At 44.9% G+C, this 18065-nt stretch overlaps 1 protein-coding gene across 2 annotated transcripts in view; it reads right to left on the bottom strand.

Moving 5' to 3' along the window:
* LOC114492334 (myocardial zonula adherens protein) overlaps positions 1-18065 on the bottom strand; it is an 87163-nt gene that overhangs the window by 39612 nt on the left and 29486 nt on the right. For both annotated transcript variants that reach the window (XM_028506568.2, XM_036034016.1), the window contains exons 5-10: positions 17302-17415; positions 14063-14215; positions 10011-10136; positions 9015-9143; positions 3814-3893; positions 2219-2324 (exon numbers count right to left, since the gene is read on the bottom strand). In XM_028506568.2, coding sequence (XP_028362369.1) covers positions 2219-2324; positions 3814-3893; positions 9015-9143; positions 10011-10136; positions 14063-14215; positions 17302-17415 — 708 coding nt within the window. The remainder of the gene's footprint in view (positions 1-2218; positions 2325-3813; positions 3894-9014; positions 9144-10010; positions 10137-14062; positions 14216-17301; positions 17416-18065) is intronic.

Raw genomic sequence — 18065 nt, 5'->3', positions numbered from 1 at the left:
CTCAACTCCTTTCCCACCTGATCCTACTCTTCTGACTGTGCTTACTTCTCAATATCCCTTTTTCCATGTTTCTAAGTGGTAAAAAAAAAAAGTATTCTCATAAATGGCTACACCAATTAAGGTGTTAAACCACCCTTTTGTTGTATAAGTTAACACAGTGTACTGGACAAACACATTAATTCTTACTATCTGATTTAGATTTCAAATTCAGAATAAAAAGTCTCTTTCTCTCTCTAAGTCTCTATCCACTGTTGAAATCCAGCAGGCCCCTGATGGTGCCACCCTAAATTTCAGCCTGTGATTTCCTTCCAGTTTCCAGGCACATCACCGGCACTTAGAGAAGCTCACTGGGGAGACAGACATCCAGTCACAGGTAGAAAAGCCAGGCATGGGCAGTGATCTTTACATGCTTCCTTATTTTCAGATGTAGATTTCCCCCACTCCCTTCAAAATGGTAGGTCCATTATGTTCCAGAAGTAAATTAGAAAACAGAGAATCCTAAACTGTTTTGAAAATGTCTTTTAAAAAAGTATCTCTGATTTCCGTGCCAGTTGTAAACATTACAGATAACAACAACGGAATCAGAAGCCAACCAGTCTGAGGTTTTGGTCCCTGGTTCTCGAAAATCAGATAGGAAAACAATACAGACCACCACCCTGTGGTGAGGTGGAGGAAGTGCAGTGTTCGGCATTCAAGGAGCCACAGGTAGGAAAGACTAGCCCTACCCTAGACTTCACGCGTGTGAAATTCAGAAACAGGAAAGCTATGCTCCGGCAGCCATGGCTCCCTGAGATGCTGATTGTGACAACACGATGCTTTCCCGAGGGAAACACACTCCTGGCACCGAGCCCGTGTCGACATTGGGCAGGATCTACCCATCAGCGTTGCTGGCAGCGCTCCCGCACAGGTGCACAAAGGGACTGCGAAGGTGCGTGCCTGGGTTCCTCACCCGAACTTCTGCTGCCCTTTCCTTTTTTCTCCTGCTCCCTGAGGCTTGCACAGAACCCAGCATAATACTCACAGGACTCCACACCATGTGACTGGATTCCTCTTAGGGAAGCAGATTTTATCTAATGTATATATGCTTATCCTACACACAAGAAAGGAAGGGACCCTCCCCATCCTCACAATTCCCTGACTCTAATCCCACTCTCGTATCTCCAACATTCTATAATAATAAAACTATTTTACACTAAGAGATATACCTTTAAACTTCTATATGTGTCCTGTGTGCAAGTTATTTACTAGTAGATATACTTTTAATTTTAGTAACTCATTAATAAGAGTGGTAACTTTTCAGAGTACTGCTTTATATAAGGGAATTGGGGGGTTGTTTTTCATTTTTTTCCACTAGCAGCCAAATGTTTAATTAAATTGAAAATTTTTTCCTTTGCGAGTTGGAGAATTAGATCCTAGAGAATTCTTACAGCCTTATTAGTACTGACTGCTGTTTCATCTGACTGATTTCTTTATTGAGGAAGCAAAAAAGACGATAATATGTTATCAGCTTTATAGCAGCATGAACCTTCTTCTATCGGGCAATCATCATGAGAGAGAGATTACATTAACACAGGTGAAAATAATTTTTTCCTCTTAGAGAAATGTAAATACTCAACTTACCTGTTCTTTTTTTTTAATTTAGAAAATAGAACAGTAAACTATGCCCAGCCTACATAGCAGGTTACACACTTGGTTTCATACTACATAAACAGTTAAGGAAAGAAAGGGTGGTAGAAAAGTGAAAAGATGAATAATAGGAGGAGAGAATGAGAGGAGAAGGCAGAAGAAAGGGAGAGCGGCAGACAGGAAAAGGGAATGAAAGAGAAACACCCGAAATGAAAGGGTGAGCAGTAGCTAGGGGAGAGGTGGGCAGTGGGGAGCGCAGAGGCCAGAGCTGAACTGAACTTTCCCTGTTGAACTTCCCTTCCGTCCTGGAGCTGTAGGCACCCATGGAGGGCACAGGGCATCGCTCTCCTCTGAAAGTGGGTGAGCTGTGTAGTGCACCTCACAGCTTTCTTAACTCTAACTTTTGATCTGGAGAAGGCCCCCTTTTAGAGGGACAGTCACCATGGGGACATCTGAGAAAATTCCCCTCTGGGCCCAGATGGTAGTGACCTGAGCAAGCTTACTGTGAGCCACAGAAAACTGAGCTGAGACTCAGATCTGGCTCTAGGGCTGAGGGAGCAACCCCAGGCCCAGGACCTTTGACAAGGCTTACCTCCTCAACCATCTGCTTGACCTTTTTCTGCTGGCAGTGCACCATGTCATCTAGGTGTCTAATCCGTTCCCGGAGGCTGGCAGACGCCTCCTCCAGCTGCTGATACCTAACACAGATAGAAGAGACAGCAACTGAGTCCTGTACCAAAGCAGCAGCAGCAGCACAGGAAGTCACCACTTGAAAGGAATGTTGCTGTGAGAACAAGGAAGGGAACTGCAAGAGGCACTCTAACTTTGTGTGTATCCTATGTGACTACTCCTCAGCCAGCCTGCTGTAGAACAAATACAGGACTCTTTTTCAAGTTTCCACTTGTAAGTTTTACCCTGTGTAAGGCCAGTTACTATACAGCCCAGGCACTGAGAGAGTATTTGTTGGTACCGCATACAGGTATGGGAGGTTCTCTGGTTTGTAGTGACTACAATATTGGAATATCAAGTGAATTATCTTGATTAGGAGAGCAGAGGAGGAGGGGCATCTAGCAACACAACAAAATATCTAAAAGCAGAGCTCCCAGCAGAGTCCTGGGAAGTCTGGAATTATCACTGCTCTATATATGATTACTTTGGGAAAATGGGAAACATGTTGAAAGACCTCCCTGCATCAAAATGGAGCGAACCACATCCTAAAACATTTCACACTTTGGTTGTAAAAAAGCAAAAATTATTCTCTAACTTTGCTGGTTTCAAAGAAACCAAAGGAACCAGCAGAAGGACTCTCCAGTTCTTGGGAGCCTCTGGACTGGAGCACGGGGTCAAGGGTGTGGTGGCAAGCTTACCACGTCCCACCTCCGCCAGGCCCCTCCTCAGCACCCCCTAAAGACCAGGGAAGATGTCTATAACTTCACAAACACTGAAGTTGCATAAGAGGAAGGAAAAGAGATATTTTTTCCAGCAAATGCTATGTGGCCAGCAATACACCCAACAGTTCCCTCATAGTAGCGCTGTGAGATGTGAGATGAGCACTGTTATAATCATCACAATCTCCTCCTCCTTTAACAAAGAAAAGAATTCCCATTTTCCAGATAGGCAAAGAATCCCAGGGAGGTTAAGTAACTTCATCCCAACCTTGTTCTCCTTCACCAGAGGGTTACGTGTGGCCTCTTGGCCTTTCGATCTAGAAGAGACCAGACTGTGAACTACTTCCGCATTTTCCACACAAGGCTTTTATATGCTCAGAGACAGGGGACAAGGTGATGTTTGACCAAGCAATGTTTGGAAACAAAGAAAGACATTTTAAAATTAGTTTCTGTGACAACAATATTAATCATAGTTGAAGTTTCCCATCCACAAGGTGCATCCTGTGGAATTCAAGGTTACGGAGAACCTTGATAGACTGAACTTTTGCACTTGTGACAGTGCAAAATGGAACTGTGTCCCACTGCACTAACAACCAGCCATAGGCCGTGGGACGTGGCTGCTAAGCTCCTAAAGAAACCAGCCTCCATACTGGAAGCGCTCAAGCAATGTTTCTGCACGTGTAAGTCTGCAGGAAGAGATGACCAGAGGAGTGAAAAATGAAAGGGCCAAGTGAGTCCCCAAACACACGGCGTGCCCACCATCAAATTCCATTACAAGATAAAGGGCGTTGCATCTTACCTTTCATTGTCAGAATCAGTTATTTCCCCTGACATTTCAGTTTCATGCTCCAGGAGCTGTAGTTGCAGCTGATGCCGTTCCTAAAACACACAGACACTATTTTCATCAATGGATTAAACCAAGTTGGACAGAGACTGTGTATCTCTATCAATTCCAGCACTAGTGAGTTCAAGTCCATATAAAACACCCCATGGGTTTTACACACCCACTCACCAGAGTCCAAACAAAGCTCAAAAATGCCAAATTTATTGGTGTGTTTATAGGTATATTTATGAATTAGAGCCAAACATCTCAGATAAAGCCATTCAAATATTCTGTCAGTCTAGACTCAGATGTTTTGTGAAATTTACAGTTCTAAATAATGATAATCAATGCTTTAAATCAGTGGCCTGTGACACAGCAAAATTCTTGATGATTTTCTTTATCATCAACAAAGAGGCTCTGGAAGTTAGCCTGTACACTAAGCTGGGGGCTGTTTACACAGGCATGTTCCCTCTTAACACTGTACTGTGGTAGGAAGAACGATGGCTCCCAACTATGTCCACATCCTACTCCTGGACACCTCTGAACACGTTGCCTTACATGGAAAAGGGAACTTCGCAGAGGTGATGAAGTTAATGGGGAAATCGCCCTGGATTATTCAGCTGGGCCCTTATTGGAGGGAAGCTTAGAGTCAGAGAGAGACAGAGACTGGAAAATGCTACATGCTTTAAAGCTGGGGTGTGGGCCATGAGTCAAGGAATTTAGGCAGTCTCAAGAAATAAAAAAAAAAAAGGCTGGGAAATGGTTCTCCTCTAGAGCTTCCAAAAGGAACCCAGCCCCATCAGCCCATTGATTTTAGAACTTCTGACCTCCAGAATAATAAGATAACAAATTTGCATTGTTTTAAGCCACTAACTGTGGTGATTTGTTATAGCAGCAATGGAAAACTAATACATATATCAAGCTGTGCATTAAGATTTGTAAACTTTGTTGTTTATATGTAAATTAGAAGTTTACCCAAAAAGCAATATAGAATCTGGACAATTACTTCTTTGGAGAGAGTGGGAAATGGTAATAAAGGCGTAGTGCCCCTCATAACCAAAATTATGCTAGAAATACATTATCAATGTTTGTGTAATAAATTTCCTTAAAAGGAAGTTGACCAAATCCTGCTCACTGAGAGGAGATTGTTTTACTTTAGGCCCTCCTCTAAGCACTTCTGTGCCTCATCTTTATTCTCAGAAACGCTCCCCAAACAAACTCTTACTCACTGCATAGATTCCAAACCCCTTTTCTGCCAAATTATTAAAAGCAAACCTTTGAAAAGTCAAGTCCCACAATGTCTGAAGCTGTACGCTGTGATACACCAAGGAACAGACCCAGGAGGTGGAGCGGTCCGCCTTGACAGGAAGAATGTGTCCCCATAGACATAGTCAGAGTCATGAGGGAAGACCAGCTTTGGGTGAGGTGCTGTTATCCTCTCTCAGCAGGTACAGCAAATGCACATTCTTACCGCCCAGCCAGAGCAGAATGCACCCCTTACCTCCGCGTGGTAGGCTATTGCCTAGAAGTTTAGTGATGAACCTTTCACTGGTGAGCCTCCCCTTCAGTCCCCCCAAAAAGCTGTCATAAAGTAGGCAAGGCCTAATTTATAGCATACTTTAAAAAATCGAGCCCTGGCTGGTGTGGCTCAGTAGATGAGCACCAGCCTGTAAACCAAAGGGTCTCTGGTTCAATTCCCAACCAGGGCACATGCCTGGGTTGTGGGCCAGATCCCCAGAAGGGAGCACATGAGAGGCAACCACACATTGATGTTTCTCTCCCTCTCTTTCTCCTTCCCTTCCCATCTGTCTAGAAAAATAAATAAATAAAATCTTTTTAAAAATTCAGTATTATTCTAAATTGAGGTAAACCAAATCATAAGTATACACTGCCCAATAATTTCTTACATTTGTATGTACCTGATAACCTGCTGAAACCACCACCCAGATCTAGGTGTAGAATATTATCTAATCTGCGGAGGAGTCCCTGGGAGAACATACTCCTTAAAAGACTGTTACTGACCAAAGAAAAGTATTCTGAATACAGTGGTCAAAAAGAGAAACTGAAAATTATGGTACATAGTAGAGAGGCCATTCAAAGGCACACAATTTGTCTTTGAGTGAAATCCAAAACTCAGTGCGAGCAGGACACAAACACTGCCTCCCTTCATGCCTGTGGACACGCTGTTCGCATAGTGTGTGACAGATATTTGGCACAATCCCCGCTTGCAAAGATTTATCCCTGAAGGGGGAAGAGCAGTCAGTCGGTACCCTAATCTCAGCTAAATAAAGGAAATATTTCTCTAGGCTAAATGGAAAAAAAGATTTAGGGAAAGAACAATAAATTTTCAGTCACTACAGAAAAAGCCATCAGGATTCAGGAAACACTTTGCATTACATAGATTCTGGCAGGGAGGGCCGGCCTTACCACCACCACCCGCTCTCCCTGTCCCTAGCCTCTACCCATACACCCCTCTGGGGGCTCCACAGGGAAATCAGGGGAAGAGTGGGGAACTCTGAATTACAAGGGTACAGAGAAGATGAGCTATAAAACAGATCAAACTTAAAAAAAATGCTGACTCTGGGCAGACACTTAAGCAAGTCTATAACAACATAAAAGTCAGAGCCCCTGATTTTTGAGCCCCTACTATGCATATGCCAGACACTGCACTTAACACTTTGTATGGGTTTTTCTCATTACTCCTCACAAAAGCCCTAAGAATAAGAATTGTGGTTATTGGCCTTTTACAGAAGAGGAGACTGAGTCTGGAAAAGACAAGCCGCTGCCCACAACTAGACAGAGAGGCGAAACTCAGACCCCAGGTCTGTCTGTAAAAGCTATATTCTTTTTTTAATCATTTTTTCTTTTTCAATTACAGTTGACATACAATATTATATCAGTTTCAGGTGATTAGACATATAATTTTCAAAGTGATCATCCCAATACATCTCATACCCAGCCGTCACCACACACCGTTATCAGAATGCTATTGACTGCATCCCCTGTGCTGCACTTCACATCCCTGCGACTGTTCTGCTGCTGCCAACTGCCAACTCGTGCTTTTCAGCCCCTTCACCTTTCCCACCCATTCCTACAGCCCTGCTCCCACCTGGTGACCATCACACATTCTCTGTATGAGTCTGTTTCAGGTCTTCTTTAAGAAGAAGAAAAAAGGTAAAAATATGAACAATAAAATGGCAATAAATACATATCTATCAACAATTGAATCTAAAAAACAAAGTAAGTGAAAACCTATATCCTTTTTTGTGTGTGAAAACCTATATTCTTAATCACTGCAGGGACAGAGTCTCTGTGAGATAGCCTCCCAGCCCATACCAGCCTCTCCCCCTACTCACTCACTTGCTTCTTTATCCTGCAAGGCAATCTGTCACGCTGTGGGAGCATTTGTGTTAATATTCACCTTCTGCTCTTGGAGGAGAGTGGTAATATAGAGAATGCCCTCCCAAGTTCTACAACAGGCCCATGTTGCCTGACCTTCACTACCACCACCTCCAACTATAACGGTGGGAAACTGGAACCCACCCCTCCCTTCTTTTGATGTTGTTTCTGTCAGTGCTGACTCTGACGGATATGTAGCTTGTAGATGAACAGCATGGTTGTATAAGAATCCTAGGAACTAGTTTCAAAAGATACGGGTCCTGACCTTCACACATCTCAGCTCTGGGTGATTTGGCGACCTTCAACCATGGAGCCAGGATGACATGAAGTCATGATGATATAAATCCAGGATGACTAAACCAGGATGATGCATACGGGACCATCACCTGCCTTATTAGAACGGATTGTGCACGCCTGCACGTAGAGAACTCTACAACCCCCTCCCTTGATCTCTCTGCTCTGTTCTCCTCTCCCTCCTTATAAAGCACCTTTGCCTCCAGCAAGAGGTGGAGATGGGCTTTGAGACATGAGTCCCTCATCTTCTAGATGGCCGGCATCTGCAAATGAGCCACTTTTCTTGACATCAGCACCTGCCTCTCGAGTACTGGCTTTCATAGCAGCAGGCAGCTGGACCTATGTTCCGTTACGGAACCAATACTGACAGTCTCAACCACGTCATTTATCTTCTCTTCAATAAAAGATAGGATTCCGTTTTCCCAGGGGCTACAGGTGAAATGGTAATTGACTCCTTAGGTGTTCAAGTCCTTCCCAAATAAAGACATTCCCTAACAGGGGAACCTGCAGCAAGCCCTGAGGCTCCACAGCACTGAATTTAATGCAGGTCTCACTCTGGTTAAACTTCACCTTGTCAGGGGAGGAGCTGAAGCTGCAGACATCAGGGGTAAGGAGACCTCTTCTCAGAAGAAAGCCCAGATGTGGAGCTTGCTCCCATTGTCATCCCCCTCCCTCTACCATCAGCCTGGAGAATCGCAGCACCTAGTGTGGGTACAGGGTGCTAATACATCCCACCGTCTTGGCAAGTCACCAGTGTTCTGCAAACTCACATGCAGCTAGAGAGCCATTTTCCAGAAATCAGTCCCAACCTTGGCCCTCAGCTACCACCCCTCCCCCAGGAGTCAGCTGTCACCTGCAAAAGGTCACTCTCCTGTCTTTTTTCCCCTTCCTTCCTTCCTTTTCTCTTTCCACTCTCCACCCTTTCTTCCCTTTTCTCCACTTCCTGCCTAATCTCTGGCCTCCTCCCTTTCTCTAGGCCAGCTTCACTATCTCAGCTAAACTCCCACCTTCCCCACACATCCCATTAGTCCCACCTTTGGCATGCCTACCCTACCCACAGAGAAGTGTGGTGTCCCTGACTCTCAGATGTGATGTGTCAGAGAAAAGCTAACCCTTCAGACACATGCCCCAGAAACAACAGGCTTGGGGAGTGGACACAATATCTAAATAGGGCTTGACCATTCAACAAATAAACTAAGTTTATGCTGAGCGCCTGGCAAAGCAGGGCCGCTAAAATATTCATTTTTTGGTTAATAATTTAATATTTAATGTTTTTTAAAGCACCAAAATAGTTACCATTGAAAAATTAGAACTTTCTTGGACTTCCTCATACTTTATTTTATAGTTTTGTCCTTTTTTGAACTCACATATTGCAGGGCTGAGAGGTGTCGGTGTCAAGGGGAGCTCAGACCTTCAGAGAGGCCTGCAGGAGAACTGCAGAAGTGCAGTGGCATGTGGCAAGAGACAGAAGCTGTGTCTGTTACCTTTTCCATGCGTTCAATCAGCCTGTCCAGCTCCCCGATCCTCTGGTCTTTCTCTTCTAGGCTGATCTCTGCCGCCTGCATCTTTTTATTGGCTTCTTCAATTGCTTTCAGAAAACTATTGGTTTCTTCCTGAAAAAGCAACACACTGTCCTCAGCAGAGCTGTGGAGTCTCTAGGCCACCCACCAGGGTTTTGCTAAACCACGGTGCCTCTTTAAATGCATGATCTTGGGGCCTAGATTTAGAACTCACAGATCATGAACTCAACTTCCATGATTCTGATTCTTCTCTATAAATAAAGACATATCACATGGCTTTTTAATACACCTATTTTCCCCCTTGAGTCCTTATGTCTAAAAAGAGCCTACGAATGTTATTTATCCCTTGACTAGATGCTCAGAATGTCAGTGTATGTGCCAACAATGCAAAGGAGATTAAGGCCAAATCTGGAGTTGAATGCAGAATGGCCACATTTTGCAGAAGGGAGAAACTCCCTTACTGCAAAGCACCAGCTCAGTCAATCAGTCAGCACATTTATTATGCCTATAAGGTTATGGCAGACATAGAGTCCGTACCTTTAAGGAACCTATACTGTCCTAGAGAAGCCAAGATGTGAGACATACAGCCCCACTCTAGTAACAGGTGCGACAGAAGGCCACAGCAAAGAATGAGACAAGAGTGGGACTTCCCAAAGGCAGGGATACCTCTGGCTGTGTAAAGGGAATGAATGAGCAAACAATAAATTCCTTGACCCCTTGCCCAGTAGTCAGTCCACTAACTCACCTCCAAGAAGAAGCCCTACTATGGGGTGGGCAAAAGTAGGTTTACAGTGGTGATACATGAAACATTTTATTCTTGCATTATTTTTTTATTAATCATTGTATTATTTTCCACATGAACAACTGTAAACTTACTTTTGCCTACCCCTGTACTTAAACCTCACCGATAATAATGGTCCAAGAACTCTGTTCTCCTCTCTGCAGGTACAACAGACCTACCAGGAGCGCCTCTTTCTCGGCATTGTGCTTCCGCTGCTCCTCATACAGCTTCTCCTCGTACTGGCTGTACAGCTTCCTGGTCATCTCCCTCATCACCTCAGCGTTGGCTTCGTGGGAGGACTCCACCTGCAGAGAGACTCATTTCAGAGCGATGGCTTTGGCAGGTGCCAGGGCATCAACTCTCGTCACTCTGTATGTGTCCTCATGTGCGGACACACAGAGGAGTGGACCCATCAATCAGGGGGCTGGCAATAGACAAGAGGTAGCAGAAACGAACGACAAAGGACAGAAGACAGGAGGAGAAGGGGTGAACAGATGCAGAGAAAGGAAAACATGGCACTTTATGCTAATTTACTTGATATTATCAGAAAAAAGGTGCTCTGCATGAGTGAATTTTTCAAAAGACAAGAACTTACATAAGTATTGAACCAGCCCCCCAAATTTAGCCATTTCTAAATTGCATTCTTTCCAAAATGTGGCCACGCTCCACTAGCCTATTAACCTGTTTTTTAATGACTTTTCTGTCTATTGTTCTTTTGATCCTGAAATTTGACTGTTTTTTACTCTATCAGTTTTAATTAATCTTCTCCTCTGGATAACAGGCCCATACCCTAGTTGGCCCCAGAAAGATGTTTTTTTTAATCCTTGAGTATTCTGTTGCAGGCTGAGAAACTACCTTATTAGAATTGGGTCAGAGTAGAATAAACTCTAAAATTAAAAAATTATATAGTTATCAGTAGGAGGAAGGAGGAAGTAAGAGAGGAAAGGGGACATTACAGATAATAAATATTCAATTTCTGAATATACTTTGTTTTGTAGTACTGACTGTGAAACCAAATAAATAATTTACCTGTTTTAAAAAACTAAACTTCAAAAGAATATCTACTCAAGAACACTCAATGGGAACAAAATAGCCTTTTCAACAAACAGTGCTGGCAGACTGGATAGACACGTGTGAAAGAATAAAGCTGGATCCCGAGCACACCACGCATGAAACTTAACACACTGTTTGTGGGTAGTTTTTATCACACACTCTACTACCAGTCAACATAAAACATATAAATACGTTTCCCGCATACAATGTGTTAACTCAAAAATGGATCAAAGACTTACATGCAAAAGCTAAAACTATAAAACTCTTAGAGGAAAACATAAGGTAAATATCTGTGGCTTTCGATTCAGCAACGGTTTCTCAGACATGACATCAAAAGCACAAGTGACAAAAAAATAAACAAGGAAGCCTGTACGATCCTATTAACCAATGTTGCCTCAATTCAGGCCTCATAGTATTCAATATTAAAAACTTCTGGGCTTCGACAAACAAGCACTGTAATTATAGCTATTAAAATGAAATTTCTTAACAAAAAAAACTTCTGTGCTTCACAGGATACCATCAAGGAAGTGATGGAAGAGAAAACATTTGGGAGAAGAGAAGAAAACTGCAAACCTCCTATCTAATAACTTGTATCCTGAAAACATAAAGAATAATTACAACTCAATAATAAAGTATAAATAACCCAATTCAAAAATGGCAAAGAATCTGACAGACACTCCAAAGAAGAGATACCAATGACCCACAAGCACTAGAAAGGATGCTCAATGTCACTCGTTATTGGAGAAATGCGAATCCACACTGAGAAAACACTTCACACTCACTAGGGTGGCTAGAAGGTAATGAAACACACGGTAAGAATGTGGAGAAAGGGGAATCCTCTTACACTGCTGGTGGACATGTAAAATGCTGCAGGCCTATCTCTAGGCTGCCTTTCATACTGTTTGATATTTTCCCCCTACATGCATACATTACTTTTGAGCACATTATGTCAGAAGAGTAGGGAAACCTTTGAAGAGTTGTCCACCGGGAGTTGAAGCTGTCCCATTGGTCACACTAGTCAATCACTGAAACATTCCCACCGGGTTTGGGCAACACTAAACTGGGAGCTCCTCGTGGCTCGGGAGGACCCAGTTTAGGAGAAGAGAAAAAGTCAGTGGGGTTGTGGGCAGGCAGGGCTTAGGGTGGAGGCAGCCCTGTCTTTGCCTGTGACCTTCATGTCTGTGACCCTTACTTTCAGCTTCTTGTTGCTGTAGAATGCTGAGTCTCTCTAACCCTGGATAAGTGCGATATACTCCAACCTCGATGGGTTACATGATGTTTGCTCAAAGATGCCATCTAGGCCCTGGCCAGCCCCAGGTTTGCAGGTTGGATCCCCGGATGGGGCACACACAAGAAGTAACCAATGAGTACATAAATAAGTGGAACCACAAACTGGTGCTTCTCTCTTTTTCTCCCTTTCTCCCTCTCCCTGTTTCTCTCTCTCTCTCTCTCTCTCTCTCTCTCTCTCTCTCTCTCCCCCCCCCCTCACTCTCCCTCTCTCTAAAACCAATTTTTTAAAAAAGATGCCCCCTAATTCTCCCCTCTTGTCACTAGACATATTTTAGTACCCAGAAGCCACAAAATGGAAAATCCTAAACAGAGGTTACCATCAGCTGAGGGAGACCCAGTGCGTCCTGCACCCCATTTCCACTGCAAACACAGACTTCTAGAAAGGGCTCCATCCCTTGAGTCCTGTTTCCTCTGCACCCAGGTCACGTGAAACACTCTAAGTCTTATAACTCTATTTATAGGCAGGTAAAGTAAAGCCTTAGTCCCCACAACAGGCAACTGTGGGCTGGATCTAGGGGTTTAGCTTCCCTGAGAGGAGCCAGACTGCCAAACTGCCTGGTGATGTACCCAGACACCTGATGCCACCCCCAGGATAAACAGGAATGCCCAGGATGGACACACATAGCAGACATTCAGTACTGGGTGGGGCAGAAGTAGGTTTGCAGTTGTTTGTATGGAAAATTAATAAATAATTAAAAAATAATAATACAAGAATTAACTGTGTTTCATGTACTCACAACGGTAAACCTACTTTTGCCCACCCTGTATTTGTGGAGTGAAATACTAGATAAAGGTCCTGAGTTGGGAAAAGACTTAAAACAGTAATTTCAGACTTTTTCAAAAACACACCTCCTTTTCCCTTTTTTTCAAAGTAACTCTCACTCAGAAATATAACATGTGAAACAATAAGAAGAGCATGGTGTTTGAAGTGACAGTAAAGAGGAGCTGAATGCTCTAGAGCTCTCCATCCCCTCCCCTCCCCAGGGGACTTGTGCCCGGCCACATGGGCAGTGATGGAATGACCCAGGGGCAGCAGCCATCACAGAGACTAGCACTTCAGTGGGGCAGCCCCTCCTCCCCATCTGAGGTAGCCGGCAGGGAGGGAACCACACATCCCAGTCTGTTACCTTAGCTACATTCTTAATAGCTCCACCATTCACTCCCAAATCTATTCTGGTTTGAGCAGTAAGCTATCTGGATACTCTACCCACAAGGCCCTCTCCTTCAGGGTAGCCTAAGGCTGAGTTGATTACAATTTGAAAACCACAGATTTAACTAAAGATGAATTCATTCAGGAAACAAACTGTTGAGTACCTTCTGTTTGACCTTCATGGGCTCCTGCCTTGGGGTAGAAAATCTGACACTGTTTCAGTTGGGGGGAGGGGGCATCAGAAGCCCCGCAGGGGAACAACCACAGCCCGGTGGGCAAGAGGGACACTGCCTGGAGTCCTTGGTCACCCATCAGTTTTCTTTGTGTGTGCCCTTCAGCTCTTTATTGTCAAGCCACACAGACGGGACGGGGCCTTAGAGAAATTCTGAACCATGAAGATGCTGAAGTCCCAGGCCTGGGGGAGTCCCAGTGCCTCTCAGTGCTTACCAGCAATGCCACGGTGCCTGTCTCAGCAGCCCTTGAGTTCTAGGGCCAAGACAGGAGTGCCCGGTGGGGCTTTTTATGGGGCACCCCCAATCCAGACTGACAGTTGTGAACACAGAAACCTCCAACATGCCTTCAAGCCAAGCCCTGCAGGGTTGGCCACAAAAGGGTGAGAAATTCAACAAAGAGAACAGAGAAAAGGAAACAGCAGAAGGGAAGATGGGAGCAGAGAGGAGAAGAAAAAGGAGAGAGGTTGGTAGGAAATGCCCCCCCACCCCCCACCCCGGACTTGACCTTCATTTTCAGCAGCTGGTTCTCCATTTGTGCCGCCTCCAACTGCCTCTGCTTTTCCCGCAGCTTGTCCATGGACGCTTCGTACGTCTGCTGCAAATTTCTGATTTGATCCTTAATGCTGCTATTTTCCAAAGTAACATCCACGAGCGTTTTCTAATGGGGTGTAAATGAAAACAATAGCAGATCTCGTGGCGCAAGAAAACATGACCAGAGTCACACACACACTGGGGCATCTTTGTCATCAACAACCTGAGGAAGAGATCAGGCCACCAGAGATGCAAACCTGGGACCCTGCTGTTTGAAGGGCTGAGGGCCCCACGGTGGTCAAGAGGTCTGCCACTCTGTAGGCAGGTAGATGGGTGGGGAACCTCCCCCTGAGCACCTCCCAGCCACTGCTTAGGATGAATGGAAACGGAATAACATGGAGGCTTCCAAGGAAAAGGGTTCAAAATACATGGTTTCACATGGAAAAAAATTGGGTTGAAAACTAGTACGTATAGAACAAACTCATTTAAAACAATGTATAATCACTTGTTCAAATGTGTTTATAAAGAGAAAATTTTAAAAGACTAGGAAGAAATTCACCAAAATCCAAATAATGGTTTTCCCTATGGGATAGGATTAGAGATGACATTTATTTTCCTCTTTGGATTTTCTTTATTTTCTAAATTCACACAGTGAAATCAGAAAACAAAATACGTGTTTTGTAGCATAGAGATGTTTTTCCTTCTCTGCTTCCAGACAGCTTGTGAGGACAGAGACCACGTGGCTGAGGCTGCTGTAAAGCCTGCCACCGCTTCCCTTCCTCCCTCGGGCAGGGAAGGGCGGGGGTGCAGGAGTACCGGGAACAGAGCTCAGTGACTCAGACAAGTGCCTGACAAGTGTCCAAAGCCTGTTGATTATAGTCCCCGCCACCCACTGGAGCAAGAATGTTCAAATGAGTAGTGTTGCTACTTACGCTTCCCATTCTACTTAGTTAACTCTCCTTACAAAGAAATAGCTTCCTTCCCAGAATTCCTACACTGGACAGTGGGTTCTGGGCACCTTCTACCACCTCCCCGCCACCATCCGCAATATTAAATCAGGAGATTTGGAAACTCTGGTGTCAGACACACTTTTTAACACCTTTGTCCCCTTTGTAGAGGATCGGTGTCTAAGGCTCCCTCCCCCAAATTTTTAGCCTCTACTTTGGATAAAAAGCCTTGCTCCTAAACATACTTGAATCAGAGAAAGAACTTTCAAAGATAATAAATATGAAAGCCATTTAGAAGCATGGAATCACTGTACAATGAAGCCACAAGAGGCTACAGAAACCACATGGCCCGTCCACCCCTTTCCAGGCCCTACTGGCTTTCCTGATACTTTTCTTGTGCTCATGAACCTACCTCTGGCCCAAGAGACCACGGTTCTAGTCCTGGCTCTGCCACCAGCTAGACACCTGTTAAAGTCATTTCCCTCGTCTGGCCTCAGTCTGTGTATCCATAAAATAAGGGGGTTGGAGATCCCCCTTTCCAGCTTTGATGTGCTATGAAATCAAACCCAGGGTCTGGTCTTGCTGTACATAATGAGGAAAATGGGGTAGGATGGGCAATGGAAGATGTTGGGGCCTTGCAGAAATAAGCCAACTATCTTCAGACTCCATTGAGTTTCCTGGCTGTGAGATGGTACCATTGTTTTCTGCCTTTTTTTCCGCCTTTTTTTCTTCTTCTTCCCCTTCCTCCCCTTCCTCCAGTTCTTCTCCTTCTCCTTCTTTTTAACAATAATTCTTAATCTTTTCCCTTAGAAGATTCCTCTGTCTGCCTGGGACTAAGGGAGACTAAGGGAGACTATGGTCCACTTCCTGGACCATAACTAGAAATCAGTCAAGGTGCCTGGGTAACGGTGGAGCCTGTCCTGACAGCTGACCTCTGAAGTAAATGCCTGGAGTGTCAGCAGCATCGCACACCAGAAGTACCATGGGTTAAGAAAACCCGGAAACTTAGCACAGACACCACCCAGGGTGAGCTCAGGTGAGGTGCAGCATTTCCTAGTTGGCCAGGAGTGAGAAGAAGTCCAAGAGAAAGGAAAGGGAGCCTTGGCCAGACCCCTGACAGCTGGAGTCAGGGAAAACGAAGGCCACTGAATAAAGGTAGGGCTTGGCCTGCAGCCAGGGCACAACTGGCGGGCACCATGGAGCTCCAGGAAAAGGGTGGGACGCAGAGGCCCCACCAGAAATGGGCCTCCCAGACAAATCCAAACAAGGGGCCCACCCAGGCCCGCTGCGGGACAGCAGCCTAGCTTTGTTTGTGGCCCTGCTGCCCCAACAGTTGTTATTAGAGAAGACTAGCTCCTGGGAGAAGTGGATAACCCGAACATGAACATTTGTTTGCTTATCTGATAAACTATTTATATAGAACCAGAGAGGATATGAAATAGCTTATGGAACTTTTAAGAGAAGGGTAAAAAGATAAGAGCCAAATAAAGTTGGAGGCAGGGCAGAAACCATTGTTTGCATATTTGGAAACTAAAGCCAAGGCACACTGTTTCAGGTGAACATACGCTTTGTTTTGGTCATTTTCAAGTTAATTTGCGTGTCAAGATGGGGAGGGCTCAGTTGGAAGAATAGCAGTGGGCAGCATCTGAGGGGTAAATTCCCAGCAAATCAAATTAATCAAGACAGCAAGCCCCTTGCAGGTGGTGGACAATGCACATTTGTGCAAATGGAAGATCCTGGAGCTTTCTGCTTCCCTGTCTGGTACTACAAGAGAGTCTTTAAAATGCACATGATTTCTTTTACTGCAAAATAATTTCTAAATTTGGAAAAAGTGCTTGGCCTGCCATGAATGAACACAGATTGCCTTCAGTTCAGTTTGTCTTTCCTGTGATTGGGTGGAACTTCCTGGAAACCAGGGCTGAAGAGGGTGGGAGCTGATGTGTTGTTTTAGACACTGGCACTTCAGACCACTTGGGTAGCTATTGGAGCAAGTGACATCTCCATCACAGAACTCAGGGCCCAAGCCCCCATTTGACGAAGGGCAAAAGAAATGCCACACGAAGGTTTAGAGCATCAGCTTGGAGGTGCTTCCCTCAACGCCTTCCTGGCATGGCCTTCACTGCAGCCACACTTAAAGGATCCCGAGTCATGAGCTGCGGACATTCTGTTGTGACTTGCGTTTCACAAAGGCACGGGGTCCACTCTAGGCTCAGCAAGCTGGCACTAGGACAGAGGGAGTCCCATCTCACAGTGAGCAAAGGAATACCTGCAGGTCAATGGAGTCTGACGCCAAAGCCGCGTTCATGGCATTAAAGCTGTCCAGGGCCGATGACTGTGTTTGGATGTGACTCTCCAGATAGTCCTTCTGTGCCTGTGAAACCTGGACAGTTGGAAGAGACAGTCACACAAAGCCAATCCATACGCACCTACAACAATCTTTGTTTAGGCTGGAACTGTCTCCTGATAGAAGAAACCATATCCACGTCAATCATATTTCATGTACGGCTTTAAATTTAAACAGTCAACATCTGCATGACCCAGAGATCAGAAAGACAAGAATACTTTTCCCTTGGATAGTGTTTACACATCCATCTACTGGACCTTGGCCCTCACAACACCGCTGTGCAGCAGCCAGACGCTGCCCTTTATAGGGAGGAAAGAGAGTCAGAGGATTTAAAGGATCTGCACACAGAGCTAAGAAGTGGCACAGCTGGAAGCAAACCCAGTTGTAATATCTCCTTGTGCTCTCCTGTTCTTTCTACCCGCCACAGAAAGAATACACCTTGGGTTCAGCCAATTCTCAAGAGTCATTTTATGGCTGCTGCTGTTGTTGTGTTGTCTCTATTGGGTGTGTGCATTTGACATGTCTGAGAGAGATCATCAGAGGCCAGTCTTGAGCTAGACCTTAAAGGAGGGCCACATGTACAGAAGCAGGAAGGCAGCAGAGCTGGGGGAAGAGTTCTGGGAAGGCTCAGGGGTAGACCCCTGTGGGGGCCACAGAAAACAGCCAGGCCCCAAACAGAAGGAGAT

The sequence above is a fragment of the Phyllostomus discolor genome, chromosome 1, assembly GCF_004126475.2.
Source record: "Phyllostomus discolor isolate MPI-MPIP mPhyDis1 chromosome 1, mPhyDis1.pri.v3, whole genome shotgun sequence".
Classification (NCBI taxonomy): domain Eukaryota; kingdom Metazoa; phylum Chordata; class Mammalia; order Chiroptera; family Phyllostomidae; genus Phyllostomus; species Phyllostomus discolor.
This window is presented reverse-complemented; position numbering and strand designations above follow the sequence as displayed.